General features: G+C 37.7%; 1 protein-coding gene across 1 annotated transcript in view; it reads right to left on the bottom strand.

Annotated features, from left to right (window-relative positions):
• The window catches only part of LOC132405519 (rho GTPase-activating protein 26-like), a 177,321-nt gene extending 158,253 nt beyond the window's left edge, over positions 1-19,068 (bottom strand). Inside the window, exon 1 of the mRNA XM_059990394.1 lies at positions 18,905-19,068. Coding sequence (XP_059846377.1) covers positions 18,905-19,058 — 154 coding nt within the window. The 5' untranslated portion in view covers positions 19,059-19,068. The remainder of the gene's footprint in view (positions 1-18,904) is intronic.
• Positions 19,069-22,845: the final 3,777 nt, after the last annotated feature.

Genomic DNA, 22,845 nt, shown 5'->3' with positions numbered 1-22,845 from the left:
GTTGCCAGGCCTGGAAGACCCAAGTTATAAGGAAAGATTAAATAAATTAGAACTTCATTCCGTAGAATAGAATTCCCTAGATTGAGGGGAGATTTGATAGAGGTATACAAAATGATAAGGGGTATTGATAGGGTAAATGGAAGCAGGCTTCTTCCACTGAGGTTGTGTGAGACTACAACGAGAGGTCATGGGTTTAAGAGAAACATGAGGGGAAATTTCTTCACTCTGAGGTGGTGAGACTATGAAATGAGCTGCCAGTGCAAGTGGTGGATGTAATTTTGACTGCAACTTTTAAGAGAAGTTTGGATAGGAAAACAAATGGGAGGGATATGGAAAGCTATGATCCAGGTTGATGGGACTAAGCAGTTTAAATGGTTTGGCACAGACTAGATGGGCCAAAGGGCCTGTTTCTGGCTGTAGTTTTCTATGACTCGAAGTAGAAAAAAATGGGGTTACAAGAGCCAGAGTATGGAATTAATTCCATTGCACGCTCAAAAAAAGGTTAACTCAAGTTCAGTGTAACAATTCGTTGGTACTTTTTGAAAAAAAACACTTTTCGAAATCTTATTTATAAATACAAACAAGAATTACTTCACTACAATTTTTAAGTCATTACCACATTCTGATTCGCACAGTGCATCAACACAGTAGACCATTCTAAATCCTAATTGTTGATTTAGAAATGAAGGGAAATATTCTAAAGTGATATACAAAGACATAAACCGAAAACAAAAAAAGAGTAAACAATGAACACACAGGCACAAGCAAGCACTTTGCTTCCTCCTCTCCTATTCCCCTCCCTTCTCAGCAAATACACATTCATGATTTTGAAAATATAATACATTATTATGCATCATGGAAGCTGTTAAATTGGTTTTTCAAGGGGACCACAAAGAATTACCTTCTTCTTAATGGATAATTTGTAACTATAATTTAGCTATGTTCAAACTGAACTGAAACATGCCTTTTCATGTCATGTTTTATACACTGTTTTTGCTCATTCTTTTTGTTGCTGTTAGTGTGATTTTTATTGTGAGTGGGGGAGGGGAGTTTGAGGTTTGATACTTTTCATTGAACAGGTTGGTTTCATGGTTCTTTGTTTCGTGACTGTGGAGAAGATGAATTTAAGGATTGTATACAGCATACATTGATAATAAATGTACTTTGAATTTTGAAACTGCAGCCTCAATGATCTGGAAAGGTATGAAAACATAATACAATTGGGTGAAGGAAACAAGTAATAGCAATATTAGTTTTAATAAAGGCATAAATTTCTTGGCAATAGAATGAAAGGATCCAGTTGGATACAGTTAAAGATCAAGTAAGTAATCATTAGTATTTATCACAGAGAAGCAAACTGCACACATTAAGATAGAGGCAAATTTGTCTAGAGCAGAAATACAGTATATAAAAACATACAAATATACAAGAGAACAATAAAATGCAAGAACAGAATCTAATAAGCAATATAATTGTAGTCAATGCCAAAACTATTGGAAGAACTAGTAGAAGAAGAACTAGTAGTAGAAATTATGAAAAGATAAATCAGTCAATGTTTCAGGTCCCAATGCAGGGCTCAACCCAAAACACTGATGATCCATTTTCCCTTTACAGATGTTGCCTGACCCACTAAGCTCCTCCAGCAGCTCTGTTTTTTGTTGCAGATTCCAGTTACTGCAGATGCCAATGTCTCCAATGTTTCAGGTCAGTGATTGTTCCTCGGAAGGGTTCCAATATAGAGTCACTGGGCAGAAACATTTTGACAGATGCTGCTTGATCAGCTGAGTTCTTCCAGCCTTTCTGATTTTTATTTCACATTGAAAATTTTACAGTTTTATTTGTTTTCCATGCATGTAGTTAAATTGAGGCAAAACTAGTAGAAAGTATCCATGACTGGCTATCTTGATCCATATTTTCCTAGTTCAATTAATAAAACATAGCTGTTGTTCTGGCAAATTATGTAATATTAATATGGTGATCTAGAAAGAGTTGGAAAATAAGAGGCAACATCACAGTTGGGTCCAACATTATGCTATGTAAAATAAATACTTAAGCAAGGTTCAACTTAATGGACAAGAAAACTGCAATAGACAGAGTTTGAGGTAATGGCCACACAGATCAACTGCCCTTGCAAATATGCTTTCATTGTCAGTAGTGCAAATCTGCAGACCCAGCAATCACTCCTTACAATTGTTCCAACATTCAAACATAAAAGAATTGAATAAGGTATTTACTAGTACAACATCAGGAACAAAATCATTATTATTAATGATATTTGAAGGAAATGTGCCCTTCACTTGTCAAGGTTAAACTAGATTGCTCTGAACGGGAGATATTTAAAATGCCATGCAGCCTCCTTGCCAACAATCTTTCATAAATATATCTAAATTATGCCCGAGGGAGATACAAACATCCTCCTCTCCCCCATACAATTTTTGAACTCAAAACGCATCCCAAAGGATTTGCATACGATTTACCCTGATGAGAACAACATACTTTCAAAACTTTTCAGTGAATTAAGGATTTCAGATTAGTGAAGCAGTAAATTTGTTTAGCAAATAACCTTTCATTTTAGTTATTATGTTACAAATTAATTTTGTTTTGTCTTTATTAGAACACAGTGAAGCAGAAAAAAGTCTGTGTATAAAAAGAACATTGCAATGACACTGCACTGGAGGCATACCAATTTTGGACTGGGCTACTATGAAGTAATAGTCTAAAGCACTAGTACTGGGAACCACAATCTCAAGACATGCTACTTTGATTAGCATTTTCCTAGTAAATAAAACATAGCTGTTGTTCTGGGAAAGTATGTAGTATTAATATGGTGATACAGAAAATAGGAGTATGCTATTTGGGACAAATCAACACAATCATGGCCAATCATCCACTGCTTTTTCTTCATATTCATTTTTCTCTACTTCTCTGCTGAATTTGTTTGGTGACTTGGCCTCCACTGTTTTATGAGCAGGCTTCATAATTCCATCTGGATGAAAATATTTCTCCTGATTTCAGCATGTTCCTGACACTATGACCTTAAACTCTGGTCTTCCCAATCATAGGGAGAATGGTCATTACATCTGGTTTATCTGGTCCTGCTAAAATTCTGCAGATTTCTATGAGATCCTCTTGCAATCTTTTAACTGCAAATGAATATAGGCCTGATGAACTCAATATCTTGGCACATGTTAATCCCTTCATCCCAGGAATCAGTTTAGTTAACTTCTGTTTTACTCCCTGCATGGCAAAAAACATTCAGATGCAGAGAACAAAACTGCACACAAAATTCAGCTGTAGCATGACATCCTCTCTTCTATATTTCAGATCCTCTTTTAAAAAAGGTCAAAGTACAATTTAAGTTTCTATTTGTTCCATACATCTGAATGGTGGCTAGTGCTACCATGTTTGCTGTTGTGTGCTGGGGCAGCAGGCTGAGGGTAGCAGACACCAACAGAATCAACAAACTCATTCAAAAGGCCAGTGATGTTGTGGGGGTGGAACTGGACTCTCTGACGGTGGTGTCGGAAAAGAGGATGCTGTCCGAGCTGTAAGCCATCTTGGACAATGTCTCCCATCCACTCCATATTGTACTGGTTAGGCACATGAGTACATTCAGCCAGAGACTCATTCCACCGAGATGCAACACTGAGTGTCATAGGAAGTCATTCCTGCCTGTTGCCATCAAACTTTACAACTCCTCCCTCGGAGTGTCAGACACCCAGAGTCAATAGGCTGGTCCTGGACTTATTTCCACTTGTCATAATTTACTTATTATTTTTTTTTAATTATTTATGGTTTTATATTGCTATATCTCTACACTATTCTTGGTTGGTGCGACTGTAATGAAACCCAATTTCCCTCGGGATCAATAAAGTATGTCTGGCTAAAGGTTCACCAATAGTGATAAAAATGTATTGCAGATAAAAACAAATCACTGCCTCAGCAGTAGGTAGGCAAGGCCACTTACCTAATGCTGGAATAATGTAATAGCTGATGTCCAACTACAAGGAATATAAATTTACAACAATGTCATCAATAGCATGTTTCATGCTTACTCACATCAGTGTAGTACATCCATCAGACTGAGTACCTATACCCACAGAAGCCTAAGACATTGCATGATTAAATGTGTTTACAAAGCAATTTAAAACATTACACCATCAGGTAGCTTTTCATGCCCAATAGATTTTGGTACAAGCTCAGTCACATTAATCAATGCAAATCAATACTAACCAATATCAAACATTCCACAAATACTTCATAAGTGCACTGGTACTGAAGGATAAGAAAATAGTTATGGTCTTTCCATGTCAGGAGAGGTATTCTATATGAAATACACAAAATGCTAGAATGAAGTATGCCCAACAAGTGATAACACTGCCTTAGCTTATCCTCAAGTTCATTAGACATGACATAGGAACAGCATTAGTCCACTCAGCCCATCAAGTCTGCCAGCTAGTACTGTCACAGAGCCATCAAAAACTCCTCATATGTTAACCCTTTCATTCCTAGGATCATTCTTGTGAATCTCATCTGGGCCTTCTCTAATCCCAGTTCATCTTTTCTTAGATAAGGGGCCAAATCTAAGGGTGGTTAAGAAGGCAAATGACATGCTTGCCCTCACTGATCAAGACATCTAAAGCCAGAGTTGGGACATCATGTTACTGTTGAACAAAACATCACATACTCCTGGAAGGACTTGATTTAACACCATAACACCATAAAATATAAGAAATTAGGCCTTTTAGTCCATCAAGTCTACTCTGCTATTTCATCATGCCTGATCCATTACTCAACATGTAAAGGTGAAAAGTAAATGTTGCCTGGATTGGAGGGATTTAAATTATAAAGAGAGATTCGATAGGTTAGATGTAATTTCCCTAGAGCGGGGTGTTCCCAACCCTTTTTATGCCATGGACCATTACCATTAAGCAAGGGGTCCATGAGCCCCTGCCTTAGAGCAAAGAAGGCTGAGAGGTGACATGATAGAGTTACGTAAAATTATAAGATGGATAGCTAGGGTAGAAAACCAGTGTCAGTTTCCCACGGTAGGGTGGAAAAAACTAAAGGGAATAGACTTAAGATGAGAGAGAGCAGAGGTAAAGGGATTTGAGGAGGAAAGGGCAGTTGATATTCGTACAGGTTGGTAGAGAAGGTGGTAGAGGCAGGAATAGTAACAACATTTAAGAGGCTTCTGTACCAAGCATGCCAATGAGCAAGGCATAGCATGCTGTGAAATTAATGCAGACAAGTAACATTAATATCGACAAACATGATTGTTGATATTGAACCAGTGGGTTGAAGAATTACTATACAACTACTGAAGAGTTGGTGTACAACTTTGAGACTCATATAATATATCCAGTATCAGAATGGGGTTTAATATCACCGGCGTATGTCATGAAATTCATTAACTTAGCAGCAGCAGTACAATGCAATACATGATAATACAGAGAAAAAGTAAATGAATTACAGTAAAAATATATATATATTAAATGCTTAAATCTAATAATGCAAAAAAGGTATTTTAAAAACAAGTGAGATAGTGTTCATGTGTTCAATGTCCATTTAGGAACTGGATGGCAGAGGAAAGAAGCTGTTCCTAAATTGCTGAGTATGTGCCTTCAGGCTTCTATACCTCCTTCCTGATGGTAACAATAAGAAGAGGGCAGGTCCTGGGTGATGGGGATCCTTAATAATGAACACCGCCTTTCTGAGGCACTACTCCTTGAAGATGTCTTGGATACTACGGAGGCTAGTACCCAAGATGGAGCCAACTAATTTTACAGCCTTCTGTAGCTTCTTTCAATCCTGTGCAGTAACCTCCACTTACTAGACAGTGATGCAGCCTGTCAGAATGCTCCTCACAGTACATCTGTAGAAGCTTTCAAGTCTTTTAGATGACAAACCAAATCTCTTCAAACTCCCAATGAAACATAGCCACTGTCTTGCCTTCTTTATAGCTACATCAATATGTTAGGACTAGTACGAGAAGTTATTTTAAAAATCTTAGAAACAAAAATAAAACATGCATTTTTTCCAAATTTCAAGTTAGAATGATTCAATTTTGTAACAATTTCATAAAACCTATTACCCTAATTTCCCAAAAGAATATCTCTGGCAAATATAGTTTCTAACCATCTTCATTGGCATGCAATAGCTATGGATGTTGTTTTTGCAAAATCACAAATTAACATCACAGGTGAAGTGACAGTGAATGGCAAGTAAAGCTATTAACAATATTCTAGTGTTGTGCACATTGGTCTGGAGGAACATTGTTTCATATGGCAGCGTACATGTATATGGTTGAATGACAATAAACTTGAAGTTGAACTTAACAAAAGTTAAATTGAATTTTTAGAAACACTTTTGCTGAAAAGAACTACATCAATTGCTGACAAAATATAACCAATCTCATTTACAGGGTATTTATTCAGAACTGATGGCTTTTAACATGAAATAAGTTAGATTGCAGGTCACATTTTACCAAATCTTCAAATGGCACTAACTCAACATAGGTTGAAATATCCATAGTAAAGATTGGTCTAAAGTAAGACTCTAGATGAAAACTGTGTCAATCCACTTTTGATACGGCATCAGTGTGAATATTCCATAGAATCACATAAAACCAAAATCTTTGCTCAGAGAAGCAAGACATGCAGATAAGGCAAAATCGGCAGGGTTCTTTAATGGGGGCATTATCACACACTAGCTTGCTGCTACATATGCAATATCCAGCTGAGTCAACATAGACTGATCCTCAACTTCATCCCAGTTAGCTCTTTTCACTTTTTAAATTAGAACTTAGAACAGTACATCACAGGAACAGGCTCTTTGACCAAATTATATCCCTCCATACTCAGCACATTCATGTGTACATCTAGGTTAATCATTACATTAATTTGTCAATGCACAAAATGTGTTGTACTCCATTTCCTTTAGAAATCCATATGCAAGCAGTATTTTTTTTTTTACCTCCTCCCTCACCTCCATTCAGAGCCCCAAACGGTCCTTCCAGGTGAAGTAACATTTCAACAAATCTGCTGGGGTCATCTATTGTATTGATCCTCATTCATATTGGTGAGACCCATTGTAAATTTGGAACTGCCTCGTCAAACACCTCCACTTCATGAACCAAATGTCTAACTTCCCAACAGCCCAATGTTTTAATTCCAATTCCCTTTCCCGTTCCAACATGCTTGGTCCATGACTTCATCTTGTGCTACTATGAGGCCACCCTCAGGGTGGAATAGCAACACCTTGTATTCCGTCTGGATAGCCTCCAACCTGATGGCATGAATATCAATTTCTCCTTCTGGTAAAAAAAAATTCCCTCCCCCTCTCCTCTTCTTCTAATTCCCACTCTAGCTTCTTAACTATTCTCACCCGCCTATCACCTCTTGATATGCTGAAGGAACTCATCAGGTCAGTCAGCATCTATGGAGAGTAATAAATAGTTGATGTTTTGGGCTGAGGTCCTTCATCACAACTGGGAAAGAAGAGGGAAAAGCCAGAATAAGAAGCTGTAGCAGAGACAGGAATACGTTTAGGTGATTGGTGAAGCCAAGTGAGAGGGAAGATAGGCTGGTGAGGAGCTTAAAGAGTCTGGCTAACAACATAACACCCAACTCAAATATATTATTAATAAATCAAGGAACAACTGAATGGTCAACATTGACTAATGTGTACATATACTAGCTAGACAAAAGACAAATGAACTTAAACTGTTAAACAAAAGGTTAGCTGCATCAATCATCCATGTAAGTCTCAGAAACAGTAGGCAATGTCTCAACTAGAACCCATTTTATCAGCCAATGCAAGACTTAATGCACCAAAAGTACACCAGTAATTAGCAATATTACCATGAAGGTGTGTACTGTGGAGGACAATGAAATTAAATGCATTTCAATTACAACTAACACATTAGTATGCTAGGCAGAGATCCTGCATTACCAGTTGTTTTGAGACATTAAATCTTTGCTAACTAATTACTTGGAAAACTAATGAAGTAGTCACACAATTCACTTTTAATAAATGTTTACAGATAGCATTTAATTCCATTTAACACAGGTTCCCAGCTCCTATTTTCATCAAATATAAATTGCAGTTGCCTAGTTTCCCCCAATTAGTTTAATACAGTACTCAAACATATTAAATCTATCCCTAATCTGTACTAGAGCAATAGCACAACACAGACATCCGAGCTGTTTTTCTGTTACAAATGATTTATAGTGCCTCTTGCATTTCTCTCAGAATCAATTACCCTTGTTTAGGGCTTTTAATGAAGCTAGCATTTGAGAATTAAAAATCCTCAGAAGTTTTTCCAAATGCTGGTGACAAAGCACGATATAGCATCAGATGTACTGATATAAAGTTATCAACTGTAACCACTTGCCTGCGTAGAGTTTCTAGATCTCACCTAAGTCATAGGCAAGTCATTTTAATTGGGGTTGAACAGTAGTTAACAGCCCATAATGCCACTGAACTTAAGAAAAGTAATGCTCAGAACAGAAATGCATTTGCAACAATTTATTTCACAAGTCACTAAAGCAAGGTCAAAACAAACTATCTATTCCTTAGAAATAACAAAGCTATATTCAAGTTTAGAACTACAGGGCAAAGATTAGCAATGTAGTAAATGTCTACTTGTTTATTAGTTTGAACCTTTTTACATACCTATAAAGCAGTACTGAAAGACTGAATTGTGCTGGGAGTACAATCTTCTAGAACACCACATATTCTACTCAAAATTACTTCTTTTTAAAATGCTGTTTCTATGTAATACATCCACAGCTCACTTTTAAAAATAGACTATTTTATTTCAGAAATAAACTGTAAATTGCCTAATTTATGGATTTGCACAGTGTAAAGGAATTCAAAAATAAACTCAGAAAAGTTTTGGCACATTGAAGAACAGTGGAAGTAAAAAATGAACTATTTGCATATTCAATTAGACAAGAGTTTTCACTAACGTAATATACACCATTCATTAATAAGGGGAGTTGGTACAAGTATTAATGCAGAGAAACACTCCTTAATTTCATGCCAATGATTTTATTAACAATACCAAGATAAGGAAACCCACCCATTATTACCAACCTCAAATTTATATGATGTATCGGGAGGGGGGGGGGGAAAGAACAACCTGCATTCTTACATTTATTGTACTTCATGCTATATTGCTCTCTAAAGATACCGTTTGACCTGCTGATAATCTCCCAGATGCTACAGTTCTTTTTTTTTTGTTTTTATGGCCTATTAATGATGATGATTTGGAGGAGAATTATTTCATTTATAAAAATTTGGGCAACAAATGCTTGAGCAGCAAAATTAACTAATTTCTCACATTTTCTAATTTGTAAATTAGTATGGACATATTATTTAATTTCAGAAAGTACCTGAATAAACACAGTTCTCAATACAAATTAACAGTATCTGAAAAAAGTACAAGTCAATCATTCTGAGACCTTCAAAATTGCAAGAATGTAACTTAACAAGATTCATAAAATTGAATTCCTGGCTTAGCTTGCTTTAACTACAATTTGAACACCTAGCCTGACATTGCTTCAAGGTTAAGAAAAGATATCATTACTGGATCACATTCAATATGCACGATTTGACCAAAAACCTATTTAAATAAAACTAACATTTATAAGTATTATAAAGTTTGAGATGAACAGGGAGCTATTACTATTGCATACAATGGTACAAATACCAAGAAGAATGTGATTAGAAAGCAATTCATTAATCAAACACTCATGCTCATCTCCACAAGGACAAAGCAGAGTACAACAAAGAAAACCTGCTAAAAAAATGGACTTGGATCCAGTTAATGTCTGTAATTCACGAAGGGTGAAACCAATTTGAAAAGACTTTCAAATCAATTCTAACTTAATTTTTATACAATCAGGTACATGTGACACAGTCAGTTTTCCTTTCAAGATGAATTGTAAAATAAAATAACAAGAATTTCCAAAACACCGTGCTACAATTCTGGCATGTCTTCAAAATTCAGTGTAATGTAATAATTATACCAGAATGTTTAAGGGGTCCTTTATGAAGTGATTAACAGAACTCTAGACCACAAGTGAAAATTAACTTATCTAAAGTAGAAAAATGAATTATTTTGATCAACACTATGATTACAGCTTACAGATTTTGAATCTCAACTTGAAATAGCTACAAAAATAAACTGAAAATAATTTGGATTATCAAATAAACCAAAACAATACCATACGATTCTAATATATCAAAACCATTAAAACACTAAAACATCTTTTATTCTACAAACATGTAATGTTACGAACTTTAAAGTATACATCAGTGTAATACTAATAAATTTGCCAGAATTCCTCCCTAGTCATTATCGTCAAAGGAGTATAGAACTCTCCACATGTGAGACAGTTATGAAAGCTCTGCGCTTGCAGGTTATTTCTGTACCTGAATCAGATGTCCCTTTCACTCCTATTACTTAAGTTCTAATTTTAAACAGGTATTTTTATTCTGAAAGATGACACTGTACTATCATCAGTAAAGCTGTTTAGCTCATATGGAGATGAACTTGTAGATCGAGTTGCATCAAAATTGTATGTACTTAAAACTACATGAACGTCAATTATTGGTGGATACGATCTATTGATTTTTTTTTCAAGCTTGTTAGAAATTTCTAATAAATGCTTATTTAATGTTGGGAAAAAGACTGCATACATTTGATGTTTCAAAAAAATGGAAAGCTTCTGTTGTTTTCACTGGACTACAGAATGAATAGATCATCCAATTTTGATTACAACAAATGTTAACAACTCAAGATGTTCAGCAGTGTGTTACAGTTATCATAGACTTCTTTTAGTTTAAATACATACAAGTATAAATCACAACAGAAACTAAAGATAGGTCAGGACTTTCTATTCTAATACACCGTGTCTCATTTCTTCAAATACAAGTTGTAAAAGAGCTAGGTCAGAAATACAAGTACATATACAAATGCACATAAATTTGTTCTGTGATTTTAAAAATATGCATACAAATTTCAAAACTAAAAGGCATTTCAGTCACCAAAACCATTCCTTCCTTTACCTCTTCTTTCTCATTAAAAATTCTAATGCAGGGAACTTGCACGAGTTGTGAGCCAGCAGCTCAGTTTGCCACTTTCCAGTTTAACCTCTGCACTTTGGTCTAAGCAATCATAGCCTTCCCAAATTATTTGTTAGTATTAGTAATATAAAAAGTACGATACAAAGTTAAGATTTTGGAATACTAAGACAGGTACCAAATCATTTGTGTGTTCCCTGATGTAGTTCTGCTCCTCTGTATCTCTAATGTTTCTCTTGAAGGACTACACATAGTTTTTGACTTCCTGGGTTATTTTAGCAAAGAAAATATTGAAAACCAAGTTACTTTTTCAAAAGAGATCATGTATTTTTAATTAATATTTGGAATGTCAGCATAGCTGGCCAGGCTGGTATTCACTGTTCCATGCAAACGTCTCTAGCCTTCTCTTTCTTGATCACTAGGAAAATGAGCATGGCCCAATCGCTCCACTCAACCTCACAGAGAATTTCAGGCACTTCCAGACTCTGCAGTTCAGTATCCACTTTAGAACATGGGGTGTAAGGCACTGGATGCACTTTATAGAATCTTGATGTTGCTGTTTCAACCAGTTCAATTCTGATCTGCATGCCTTTGAGTTTACCAATCCCCTTGTCAAACAACTTCTCATTAGCATTAATGAGTGCCAGTCTCTGATTTGTGCTACTATTAGGCCTGCCATTGTCTGCTAATGTCACACTAAGAGCTTTGACTGAGTGACAGTCTAGTAGGATTTTTCACAACCATTCATGTCTGAAAAGTGCTAGCCCTCCACTCTTCAATACATAAAGCTCTAACTGTTGTGTTTAACCTCCATACGTCACATTTATTTTCAGTTTGTCTTTGAGACATTCATTTTCAGTTTGTCACCTGTGCAAGTCTTTAGCATCTTCTCTAATGGTACCTTAGAAAACAGTCTGTTGTAGTCTGCCTCTGGAATTATGTGCAAAGCTGACCCAATATCCAGCTCCATTTGCCACATTAATAATATCTTTGGGTTTTTGCACCATTCAGGGACATTTTGTGCCTTTCACATTCTAACGTGCTTTTCTGTAATTCTGCTGCATTCTTTGCTGCAGTCTCTAATGATATTGCAATGGTCAATGCCCGTTCTAAGGTTAGGTCTCTTTGGGCAGTAGACTCTTTTAAGTGCTTTGACTATGCATGAAACATACAAGCCTGTCCTTTAATGCATCAGAAAGTCCACCTCTAAGATCACAGTACTGGGAAACTTTGCACAGTTCTGCAATGTATTCAGAAAGGCTTTTGTCTTTGATTGGTTCCTTTTGTAAAATCTAAATCTCTCAGCTATTACCAGTGGTTTAGGGTTCAAGTGATTTTTTAAAATTTTAACAACTCTGTCGAGTATCTTGCTTGCTGGCTTTTCAGGTTACTAAGTTGTGTAAGAGACTGTACATTCTTGGACCCATTAAGGAAGAACTGTCGGGGCTTTCTTTTGCTCCTTCATGTTACTTTCATCACAATACAGTTCAATCCTCTCAGTACATAACTCCCAGCCTTTATTATTGCTATTGAATTCATCAACTTTCCCGAATGAAGCCATCACCATGTTATATTCAATTTAAATTCAGTGCATCTTTCACTGTTACTCAGGAGTTCCTTTGCTAGCATCCATGACTTTCTCATGCTATTTAACTCTGTTTCATCCTGTAACTGTCGGTGCAGGTTGTGATACTTTCTGAGATTCAGGTTTGTACTCAGCACCAATTTGTTGTGGCTGTACACATCTATATTTCGATTAAATAAAAGCACGCACGCGGGCGATGGCTTTAACTGGTGTATTCACATTGCAGCAAGAGAGCAATGTGCATGCGCAGACAACAGATTAATACATAGCACCGGGGGGGGGGGGGGGGGGGGGAATTCCTCTAAAAGAAATAGATCCATACATTGCAATATGAATAACAAAATTCAGGGCAGAGGTTTCTGCTGTGGCACCATTTGGAGATCCTTGTAGAAACCGACTTCAAAGGGATCCTCAAAAGGAGGCTGTGGTTGATATACAACTGGAAGTCTCTGCTTTAAAATAAAAGGTCAGTAATATAAGACAAAGATGAGACAATGAAACATGCCGGAATATCATGGGCTTTGGAAATCCCTTTTCTGAAGGGCAATGAAAGCAGGGATTTTGAATATTATAAAGCAAAGGCAGATAGATGTTTTCTTAACGAGTGAATGAAAGTTTACACCAGATACCTGGGAATATACGTAGAGTTGAACTAATGAAAATCAGCCATGATTTTAAATGGCAGAGCAGTGGAACTCCTAATTCCTATGTTTCTACAATGGCATGCAAAAGTTTGGGCACCCCGGTCAAAATTTCTGTTACTGTGAATAGCTAAGCGAATAAAAGATGACCTAATTTCCAAAAGGCAATAAGTTAAAGATGACACATTTCTTTAATATTTTAAGCAAGATTACTTTTTTTTTCCATCTTTTACAATTTCAAAGTAACAAAAAAGGAAAAGGGCCCGAAGCAAAAGTTTGGGCACCCTGCATGGTCAGTACTTAGTAACAGCCCCTTTGGCAAGTATCACAGCTATCTTCTTCCTGTTCTCTGACTCATTATTGAGTCAGAGAATAGTATTAGACAATAGTATTATATGGAAACTTGCAGATGGAGTTGCTGCAGAATCTACATGGTTGTGAGCGTACAGGGAATAGACTAGGGAGCAGAGGATGCAGCCTTGTGGAGCGCCAGTGTTGAGAACAATCATGGCTGAGGTGTTGCTGCCTGTCCTTTTTGATTACAGTCTGTTGGTCAGGAAGTCAAAGATCTATTTAGAAAAAGATCCACAATTATTGGAATCTTCATGTAAAATGGATATGCCTGTATTATCCAGCTGCTGACTGTGTGTAGGCAAAGGTACATCTTGTGTTCTGAAATGGATACTTCTATTAGTCCTGAGTGCTTATTTAACTAATTTGCAAACAGACTATGGAGAAATTCGTGTGCAAATTATTTAGGATGACAATTATAACTATTATCTTAATCAGCTTTATCACAGTTCTACCCAGTAATACAGGATAATGAATTCAAATCTTGCCAACATCAGTGATTTGTGCAAAGTAATTTCTACCTGCCCTCCTACATGTCGAGTGTCTGAATCTGCTCAAAGCTCAGCATTGCAGCTTTCTGTTTAAAGCCTGACTGACTTCTCAACATTTGCTGGATCAGATTGCCTACCTATATCTTTTTAAGTAACATGCTTTCACAGTCAGATGAGATCAGAACTTCACAAAAGAACACTGCGGCAGGCTGGTGAAATGCTTGTTTAGAATTGGTTAACTGATATCAGTCTTTTAATATTCCTTTGCAATAATCTCCTCTTGCAACATAAATTTAAATAATTCCATGAATCCGCCTTTCGATACCTCTTAAAATCCACCTCTTTGACTAAGCTATTTGTAGCAATCCCTGGATCTGCTTTGATTCCCCTTTGTCTTTCAGACCTCTTGTGAAGCCCCTCAAAATACTTAACAATGCTGCTTAAGTCTAGGTTACCCCCAGTTCATTATTGAAGAATCATTTGAAAAAAATGATTTAAAAAATCTACCCATCTGAAAGTTAAAAGGCATGTGTCTTTGATAAATTGATCTAACTGGTCAAGAAGACACTCTCTATAATCCTCGAAAGGACAATTAGTTATCAACTATGTCTACATTAAGTGCATTTTCTCTGAGCTGTAACACTTTATTTGGCCTTCTGTTATTCTGTACTACCTCAATGCACTGCTTAAATAATTTGATCTGTATGGACATGTTTTTCATTGTACCTCATGACAATAATAATAAAAAAAACAAATTTCCAGAATTCACACTATCAGAAAGTATATTTAATCAAGTCTTCTCTATCAACTCCAAAATTAGAGTAAATAAAAGTAGTTGTTGCTCATCATAAAAACCATATTTACTCTAATACACAAGTTAACTTGTCATAAAAATTAGATTCAAAGACAAAACTACCAGAAACAGAAACATGCCTCTCAAATGTAGTGATCAGGATTCAATCCTGACCTTGCATGCTACCTGTGTAGACTTTGCACACTCCATGAACTGCAAGGTTTTCCAACCACATCCTGAGGACATGCAGATTGATATACACTGTTTGTTTTACTGGTTTATACTGTGAGTGAATGGCAGAATCTGGGGGAGTCAATAGAAACAGGAGAGTTTACAGGGAGAGGTTTTGGGGAAATAGGATTAATCTGTATGGCCTAAAGTCCATAGGCAGAAATGGCCTCCTTCTATGCAAAAAAATAAGGAAATCAACATTACCATAACAACTAAAATGCACCTAGAAGCAAACTTATTTTATTCAACCTAAGCACTCAAACCATCAGCAGTGCTAAAAGAAAAGTTACAGCTTTGTAAAATTATTTTTCAGAACTACACAATGTTAATTACCTGCAGACACGCCCTACAATGGAATTAGAAAATTGTTTTCATGTCTGTACATGCTAGTAACATGCAATAAAATCTGCAAAATGAAAAGTAAACTTCTTTATATTAAAATTCAGCAACAAAACTAAACTACTTTTGACATCTAGCTCACCAACATGGTAATGCATGTCTGGAAAGTGAATTGCTTTGAACTATTATGCATTTTTTAAATCTTGCTTTTACAGTGATAAACTTAACTGTTCCTCCAAATATATAGTCATACCTGTCTTTTCCTCTACCAATGGCAAACCTCCAAATTTTATAGAAACACAAGAATGCAGATGCTGAAATGTGGAACAAAAATGTAACTGCTGGAGGAACACAGTAGATCATCTATATCTGTGAGAGTGTGGATGCTGGCGCCAGTGCTCTTTAACATCTTCCTCCTGGGTGTTACCAAGCTTCTCCACAACGAGATTGAGGACAGCAGCGGTGTGGCGGTGGACATCAAATTAGATGAGAACCTCTTTAACATCAGGAGGCTCCACACAACCACTAAGCTCTGTAGAGAAGGGGTCCTGGAGCTGCAGTATGCAGATGACTGTGCTCTTGTGGCCCATACTCCGGAGGATCTTCAGACTGTTGTTGCTGTGGCGGTGAGATACCACCAAGACAGAATTGGTTTGCCGATGGAGTACCAGTGTCCCACCCACCCTACCTGCCTTCACGGTTGGTGATGAAAAGTTGTCAATAGTGTCATCTTTCAAATATCTGGGGAACATTCTCTCTGAGGATAGCAGCATTGACGACATCCAGAGCCACATTAAACAGGCATTGGCGTAGAGTCTTTCAGAACAGGGGCCTTCGTCCCTCCACAAAGGTCGCCGTATACCATGCGGTCTGTGTCACCATCCTCCTTCATGGCTATAAAGCTTGGGTAACCTACAGCTGTCACATCAAGTCCTTGGAGCACTTCCACATAAGCTGCCTCCAGCGCATCCTGGGAATTACTTGGTGTGAGCGGGCACATCACACTGAAATACTTGTAAAGACCAACTGCAGAAGTATTGAGGCCATGATCACCCAGCGTCAGTTACAGTGGCTGAGGCACGTGATAAGGATGCCCCCATGTCAGCTACCCTGCAGAGTGTTATACAGCCAGCTACATTATGGTCAACGCTCAGCTGGAGGGCCGAAGATGCCCTATAAGGATCAGATGAAGAATGCTTTAAGGAAGTGCAAGATCAGACCTGAGGACTTGGAGGATGTTGCTGCTGACCGTAACACATGGCGACAGCTGTGTAGAGATGGGGTTTGTATTCTGGAGATGGAAAGAACAACCAGGAGACAGCAGAAGAGAGCCAGGAGAAATGCAGCCATGGTTGCCATCACTACCACCACTACCACATATACATGTCCCACCTGCAACAGAACTTGTGGGTCCAGGATAGGACCATATAGTCATCAAAGATCTCACCGTTAAAGGAGTGGATGTCATCATTGGATTCCGATGGACAACCGAAGAGGATGAGAGGTACTGTCAACGTTTCAATATGAGACCCTGCAACAGGACCGATGCATGACTTGACCCAAAACTTCAACAATTTTGACATGTCTCCAATTATAAATTGGGTTACTGGATTAATGACACTTACTTAAACATGCTGCAAATCCAGTAAAACTTGTCTGCAGTTTTCTCTAGAGAATTAAATCTTTAATCTAGTTTGCATAGAGAAGCTGTCATTCAGCCAGAGTTCATCCCTTCAAGTGATTTCAAATTTTTGATGGAATCACTGTTCTCTTCACTAAAGTGCAGATGAAACTGACCAAACACTGACCTTCGAGAGAAACAGAAAACCAGATACAGGCTAACTAACCTGCTTGCGAAGCTCTCAGAGCTTTCTCTTTTTGTCAATAAGAGAGCCTTGAGTGTAATTTCACTATTACTAAACTTGCCACAGGCTGACAGTTTCTATTTTCAAGACATATCCAAGACACGGTCAGTGTAGTTTTATGATACTTGAGTGGCATCACAAAAATACTTTGACAGTCCCAAACTTATCAGAAGTGCCATCATGGTACAGTCTTCTACAAATACAAAGTTAATTTTTACTTTTAAAAAAATATTATCCTGTAGTATGTATTCTCCATTCTGTCAAATTAACATATAATTCAAGGTAAACAACACAAAATAAGGAAAACATCATAATTAATTTTAAAATTATCTTTCTGAGTCTAAGGTTCACACATGTTTCAAAAACCTTGATTAATTGCAAAGGCAACTTTGAGAAATAAAAGCTTTGGAGACTGTAAAGTGATGAGGTTTAAGAAAGTTTAATTCTTTGCTTTCAAATGTTAAATAGCAAAACAAGTCCATTTTTTAAGTCAATTCAACAGCCTGAACTTCAACTAAAGTACAGTATGGCAGTGTAAGTAAATACAATGCCCCCAAGCTTAGTTTGTGTTGAAAGAGAAGACAAAAAGCAAAACTGCCATCTCTGTGAATCACAGAAAGCCAGTGTAGCTTCTTAAAGTAATGTTTAATAGTACTATTAACAGCCACAAGGATGGGTGTGATTCAATGAATACAAAATCCTCATATTTAAACTGCAATATAATTATATTCAAGATTGCAATCAACTGAAATTCAATGAATGAACATATGCTGCGATAATTCACATTTATTTTAATTTAAATTGCGCAGATTGACATTAAAAGATTACTTTTCACATGGCCATATACCCTAACTTGCATTTGTGATGTTCAATATTTGTTGCTTCTGCCAAGTGACAAGTTGCACCTCAGGGTTTTGCATCACAGTTTTGCTGTCAACTTAGTTTTTTTTTGCATAATAGATTCTCTGTAATAAACCGATGTTAGTCAAAAATCAAAAAATGTTGATCATACAGGAACATACAGAACATCAAATACAAATAAAATGCTTTTAAGTAGAAATATTTTAACTTATATAAGCTATTTATTTATACATATACAATTTTTTTCTAACATTTTGGAGATATTGTACAGAGCTAAATAAGCATTTCTAATTCCTATAATTAAATGCTTGAAAAAAAGTTTTAAATTAGATGTAATATATTAATGTGTTCTTCTCCCTCTTATTTTATAGGCTCGTCAACTCTCACCAATGATATAAAATATGCCTGCAACTATTTGGTATATTAACCCAACGAAATAGGAATACAAAGTTTTGCATAATCAGTGCTTATAATGAACTTCTTTTAATCAAGAGGCACCTCTTTTTCATTCAGTTTTCAAAAATTTGCCACTGCAAATGAACACTTGATAAAAAGGTTTTGTTATAGAAACTTGAGATTTTTCATTATTTCAACAAATCTAATCTTCAGAAACTCACGTCATGACATCAAATAAGCGACTGTGCTTAAAAACTTACTTTTCATTGCCTGAATCAATGCTTTTCCATCTTTAATCAGAGCTTTAATGAACTTATTTGTTTTTTCCAGCTCTGCCTCGTGAAACTTGATTTTATCCCGGAACTGCGGACTGTCCAGGTAACAATCGCTGAATTCCAGTGCTGGTAGGCCCATGATTAGCAACAACAGAAAGGCTAACAATTAGCAGTTCAAGAGCACGGGGTCCAAAGTTCAAGATCACAGTTCCAAACACCTTTGCAGCCGAACTGCTGCAATGCAGACGATTACAATAGTTCACAATTCCCACTGTGCTTCTTCGCCCTCTGTCTCGATCCCTGAGCACTTGTTTCCTCTCCCTCCCTCTGATGCTTCTGGATGAGCTTTTCCCTGCACTTTTCTTCCTCTGACTGTCTCTGGGCTCAGTCAGTTTTGTCTGATCAATCCGTTTGTATATATTTCCTTCTCTCTAAGTCTTCCTGCATGTGTCCCCTACTCTGACAGAGATCGGTTCCCACTTTCGCTATTTACTGCATCGTGCCCTCCAATATGGACAATATTTCTCCCCACCCTAGTGCCTGTTTCCTTCTGATAAGTGAAATTTTATCTTTCCCTGCCCCCCCCCCTCAGCTTGTCTCCTTCTGATGGTTGAAGTATATTATCTCCCCACACCCTAGTGTATGTGTATGTCCTTTACCCGGGGATCTTCTATTGGACAAGACGCTCTGCCCAATGTGAGTGTGTGTCTCTCTCTGATGGCTCAAACACTACTCCTGCCCAGTCCTCTGCGTGTGTCCCTCTCCTTCCCCTTTGATGGCTGAGACACTATCACTGCCCACTCTGGTGTGTATCTGTGTGTGTGTGCGCCTTTTTCTCCCCTTCCTTTCCCTCGCCCTGGTGCGTCTCCCGAGGGTTCGCGTTGTCTTAAGCCGGTACTCCGAACTGGTGTCGCCCTCAGGAGCTGGTCGGGTTGCCGTGGGATCGACTCGAGTCGGCCGCTGGTTTCCGATTGCTTCACATTTTCGATGAAAAACTTCATGAAGGTTCCGCTCGCGCTTCCGTCGGCTTGACTACCAAACCCGATTCCTATGGTAACGATTGACGGATGGGCCAGCCAATGGGAAATCCGACCAATCATACGTCCTGTCACACGGATCAAGTTAGGTTGAACTGTATTCGCATTGGGCGGGACTTGAGGGGACGACGCCTGGGCAAATATCCAAACCTTAAAGGGATGGGTGACATAATTCTTCATTCGAATTTCCAACGCATTACTTATTCAAATCTCGGTTTCAGCAAATTAGGTATGCGTTCGTTTGAGTACCTGACCAGGATAAGTCTTTCAGACTATTTAACTCAACTGAGTTGAGAACTTTGTACCCTCACCCAACAAAAATCACTCTGTCAGTTTTGCTACGTTCGTTTCTTTCGACATCCACACGCTTTTGGTGGACTCAATTCCAGACCCCACCCCTTGAAAACGTGTTGACCCGGTTTCTTTCTGTAAAAGTCCAACGCAACTTCTAAAAACTCTGCATTCTTACTCTGTAATCATCCTATAAAATTATTTTATCCACGACTAAAACACTAAATTCCATTCGTGTAAGTTTAATCAAGAAAAACCGTCCAAAGGATTTTATCTAGTTGTTACCAAGCAAAAATAAATTTTATGTCAAAGAGTAAGCAAAAGATTGGTCACAGCCAAGTATTTAATGCTGCCTTGAATGAAGCAAATAGAGAGGTAATTTGTTATTTTAATCGAGTTATAATATAAGGTTTAAGCAACAGTCCTAATAAACAAATCCTTTGAACTTCGTTATCATTCAGACTGAATGTTTCTGAGGTGTGGTGCCTAAAACTGAAAGCATCATTTCCTCATTTTTTCTGTTCCAACATGAGATAAAAGCTCCAAAATAATTAGCCATTTTGTTTACTTTCCTAGCAGTGCACTGTTTTTATTGACGTGTATGTTGGCACAAAACTAGATGGAACATAAACATGATAGTCATATATATTTCACAAATTTATGCTGACTGTTCAGTTCTTTTATTAATAGTGATTGATTTCAGTAAGCTGTTCACAGCTGATGATAAACTGGCCTGGTTACTTGCTTTCTCTTTCAGAAACCAATGATGAGAGAAAAAGGATCTAGTGCTTTCCCGGCAAATGTGACGGGTAAACTCTACTTGGGCTTCCAGCCAGGTACAGGTATTAATTGTAACCAACATTTTGATGACAAACTGCCATCTTCATCAGTGATGCTGAGAGAGTCCCACTCTTCTAATTGAAAGATAAAACTTCAGGAAGCTTTGGTAAATCACACTATCCTTTGCCCCTCTTATCCCCTTCCTAATGCCTCTGTCCTTTCTCTGGTGTCAAATGGTTGTTGTGACGTGCCTTGTGTGATAGTGCAGTGGGTAGTGCTTGTCACTCTCACTTTCAGCTTCCACCACTGCCTAGCAGTCTTGCAAAAAGGAGAACTGAATGTGTAAGACTCTCCGTGCCAGTACATAGCCTCTGCAAAGGCAAGCCTCACGTAGAGCCTCCTCGCTGGCAGCACACGGAAATTGAACTTCTTTCAGACTCAGGCTGAACTACAGAGGACAGGGAGGAGGTCTGGCCCCTGCACCCATAGCACACAGGCCTATTGATGTGCAGACACGCCCTGGTGCTTGTAAACCAAATCCCCAGCTCTGGGTAAATAGCCCCACTACCTTGTGGGCAGCCTTAGAAGAGACAAAGGCTACGGGAGTAAACCCAGACAGCGGCTGGATGTCATCGAATATCCTTCCTGCAGCCAAGCTGGTGCCAAATGTATTGCTTCATGAGCTTTCCTTTGGACTACACTGGTGAGGCCAAGAGGGGGATCTTAATGACTGGGCATCTCAGGATCTCCATATTTCACCCATTGTCCTCCGAGACAGACAGATGCCAACCAACCTCTCTAGATCTTAAGGCCTCTAATACTTAGCTCTCAACCATGTTTGATTATAGTCCAGCCTCTATAATGATCATAGCATCATAACTTAGATGAAGCTTTATGCAGTTTTACATCTATCTGAAGAATATCAGAAATAGTAGGAGTAGGAGTAGGCCATCCAGCTCCCTGATCCTTCCCTGCCATTGTTATCTATTTCCACAGTTTTGCATTTATCTCAAATACCATCATGGCAATGGTGGAATTCATATTCAATTAATATCTTGGAAACAATAAATTAATGAACATAACACTATTAGATTGTCATAAAGCCTGTCAGCTTCATCTATTTCCTTTAGGAGAGGATACATTGTTACAAAAATCCTGAAAAATGAGTGAATTAAAATGAAAACACAAGAGGTAGGTTTATGGTTAAGGTCATCTTCAGTGTGTTTGACCGCAGGTTTAACTTTATCCAGACACTAGCTGTAGCTGTGGCTGTGGCTCAAGGTATGTTTTACAGGCAACATCATTGATGGAAAAACAATTTTCTCTCATTGATTTTCACAGAATTTCAGGGAGGGTCATTTATTCCTGATTTTCCCTGGGTCTGCATCAACTTCTACTGAGATTTCCAGCATCTTTTTTGTTAGCCACAAGTTGTGGAACGGAATTTCACTTGGGAATGATCAAGAAACTAGAGGGAATGTAGGGACCTTAGAGCTTGATAGGGGAGTGAGTTGCAAAGTGGGAAGTGCAATGGAACGATTTTAAAAATCCATGTGAATTTTAAAGTTCAGTTTTTGCTTAATCAGGAACCACTATATTCCAGCAAACATGAAGATGATGAACTGGACTGAACTTAGGTATAACTTTGGGTTTGCAGAAGATAAAACAAGGAACAACAGCCTCATATGAAATGTAAAGTAATGTTTTGGAGGTGATGTTAGGTTTTGTAAAGAATGACGTGGTTATATAGGAATAGCTCATCTCAGTGTTGCCTAAATTGTGAACAGCAATGTAGTGTTTCAGGGTGTAACAGAGACC

This window comes from Hypanus sabinus, chromosome 15 (assembly GCF_030144855.1).
Source record: "Hypanus sabinus isolate sHypSab1 chromosome 15, sHypSab1.hap1, whole genome shotgun sequence".
In the NCBI taxonomy this organism is placed as follows: domain Eukaryota; kingdom Metazoa; phylum Chordata; class Chondrichthyes; order Myliobatiformes; family Dasyatidae; genus Hypanus; species Hypanus sabinus.
The sequence above is the reverse complement of the archived record's forward strand: the minus strand, read 5'-3'. Positions and strand labels throughout refer to the sequence as shown.